The sequence below is a fragment of the Chelmon rostratus genome, chromosome 14 (assembly GCF_017976325.1).
Source record: "Chelmon rostratus isolate fCheRos1 chromosome 14, fCheRos1.pri, whole genome shotgun sequence".
NCBI lineage: Eukaryota > Metazoa > Chordata > Actinopteri > Chaetodontiformes > Chaetodontidae > Chelmon > Chelmon rostratus.
Genome location: NC_055671.1, coordinates 26,259,139 through 26,261,672, shown reverse-complemented (window position 1 = coordinate 26,261,672; position 2,534 = coordinate 26,259,139). Strand labels below are relative to the sequence as shown.

The following is a 2,534-nucleotide window of genomic DNA, read 5'->3' as shown; positions in this document are numbered from 1 at the left end:
TAGTACTGCTGTGTGTACCCGTGTATTAGTGTGTACTGCTGTGTGTACCTGTGTATTAGTGTGTATTAGCGTGTACTGCTTTGTGTACCTGTGTGTACCTGTGTATTAGTGTGTATTAGTGTGTACTGCTGTGTGTACCTGTGTATTAGTGTGTATTAGTGTGTACTGCTGTGTGTACTGCTGTGTGTACCTGTGTATTAGTGTGTATTAGTGTGTACTGCTTTGTGTACCTGTGTGTACCTGTGTATTAGTGTGTATTAGTGTGTACTGCTGTGTGTACTGCTGTGTGTACCTGTGTATTAGTGTGTATTAGTGTGTACTGCTGTGTGTACTGCTGTGTGTACCTGTGTATTAGTGTGTACCAGTGTATTAGTGTGTATTAGCGTGTAATGCTGTGTGTACCTGTGTGTACCTGTGTATTAGTGTGTATTAGTGTGTACTGCTGTGTGTACTGCTGTGTGTACCTGTGTATTAGTGTGTATTAGTGTGTACTGCTGTGTGTACCTGTGTATTAGTGTGTATTAGTGTGTACCTGTGTATTAGTGTGTATTAGTGTGTACTGCTGTATGTACTGCTGTGTGTACCTGTGTATTAGTGTGTATTAGTGTGTACTGCTGTATGTACTGCTGTGTGTACCTGTGTATTAGTGTGTATTAGTGTGTACTGCTGTATGTACTGCTGTGTGTACCTGTGTATTAGTGTGTACCTGTGTATTAGTGTGTATTAGTGTGTACTGCTGTATGTACTGCTGTGTGTACCTGTGTATTAGTGTGTACCTGTGTGTGAACGCAGCCTCTGTGGACGATGGACAGCGTCACTCTCGTGGCTTCTGATTGGCTGAATCCTCTCAGAGGATTTAAAGTTTGTTTCTTCAGATTTCTGAGGAAACTTGAAGTTTTTAGCTGTAAATGTTCGTTTCAGTTTTTATGAACGTGTGGTTACTGTGATGTTCCCACAACAAGTTCTTTCAGGTTTAATCTTCTAAAACCATTAGGGGAGTTTTACCAAAGAAATCAATAAAGGATCAATACAAACATATTGATTGTCTCTGTCTTCCAGCCCTCAGCAGCAGATCGGCAGTTCGGCCCGGTTCAGCTCCACCGCCTCCACCCTGCAGCTCCACAGTCGAGGGTCGGCGGTGGAAAACATCTACCAGATAGATGGAGGCGGCGATGGAGGCGAGTACGAGTTCTGTCCCTGAGCCTGAGACCGCAGACCAAAACCAGGACCCGCTCAGCTGGAAGATGGAGGCATCGGGGCTCCTGCAGCCAGCAGGACGGTGGAGGAGATGAAGCCCGGTTGAATCATGCATCAACCAATGAGACACTGAGCCTTTAAGAAGCATCCAATCACGACAGACGGTCGAGACTCAAAGATTCAGGACTCGTGAATGTTGACGTCTGTGTGGTTACATCATAACATCCTTTCAGGTCAGGTGGAGACCTGGCAGCAGGATGGAGGCGTTGTAATAACACTCATACTGCGTGTGGGAAGACCAGCATTCTCCAACACCTTCAACACAGGGTCCTGGATTACACCCAGACCTGGTCTAGAGACCAGAGACACCGTACCTGCTTCCTGCTTCTTCTCTCATCACTTCTCACAGAACTAAACCACACTTATAACATAAAATTTAGGCTTTGACTTTTATTTTGAAGAGCTCTTCCTGTTTGCTTTGGTTTTGTTTTTTTATGAATATTATTCTATAACAGAAGCACTTCATGATGCTGAATTTTCCTTTTTCACAGATTTCTCTTTTATTTAATGTTTTTAATTATTTTTCATAGAGATTATTTTATTTTACTTTGAAAAATCCTGCCTTTATTTCCTGTTTTGAAGTCTCATATTTGGTTTCGATGGAGTTCATTGTTCCCTAATTGTGACTGTTTTCTATGTTTAGAGGTATTAATTAATTTTGGTCAGGATCACACTGAGTCAGCTCATTATTTTATAATTCGTGGCACGAGCCACTCGCCTCTATAGCTCAAAGAGACGCGATTGTAATCTCTCTTCTTATTTTTCATCTTCCGCCAGAATTTTGGCGCGTAACTCGTCCCGCAGCTTTGAGAAAACCCGCGCAAACTATATATCAAAACGTGTGGCTCGATCGGGAATGGTGCGCTCTGTACTTATGGCAGGATTCATTAATAATTCGCAAAGTAATTTGCAAAAAACTGTGAAAATTTTCCCATAAGAAATTAATGGGGAAATTTCCTCAAATTTCTGCCTTTTTCAATTGTACTTTCTCCTAGAGACTTCATTCAAACTTTAAAACGTAGATAATTTTGTCGGCTCAAAATGAACCTGGCTCACTTTTTGATATCTCTTACGGTTTTTGATCCCTGACCATCTGAAGACCATAAAGTTTTTCAAAAAATGCTCAGATTTCTGCCCGTAGAGTGGATGACATCATCAGTTAGAGTGAAAGAGCCAGTGAGAAATCACCTGAAATTTTTTTTTAAATTGCCATAAACTCCAGACGGTGAATATGAGACACATCATTTTTGGATCCTTTTGTAGACAAACGTCTCTTC

General features: G+C 41.6%; 1 protein-coding gene across 2 annotated transcripts in view; it reads left to right on the top strand.

Moving 5' to 3' along the window:
• The window catches only part of LOC121617403 (T-cell immunoglobulin and mucin domain-containing protein 4-like), a 6,886-nt gene extending 4,715 nt beyond the window's left edge, over positions 1-2,171 (top strand). For both annotated transcript variants that reach the window (XM_041952575.1, XM_041952574.1), the window contains exon 7: positions 1,060-2,171. In XM_041952575.1, coding sequence (XP_041808509.1) covers positions 1,060-1,201 — 142 coding nt within the window. In that variant the 3' untranslated portion in view covers positions 1,202-2,171. The remainder of the gene's footprint in view (positions 1-1,059) is intronic.
• The last annotated feature ends 363 nt before the right edge of the window (positions 2,172-2,534 follow it).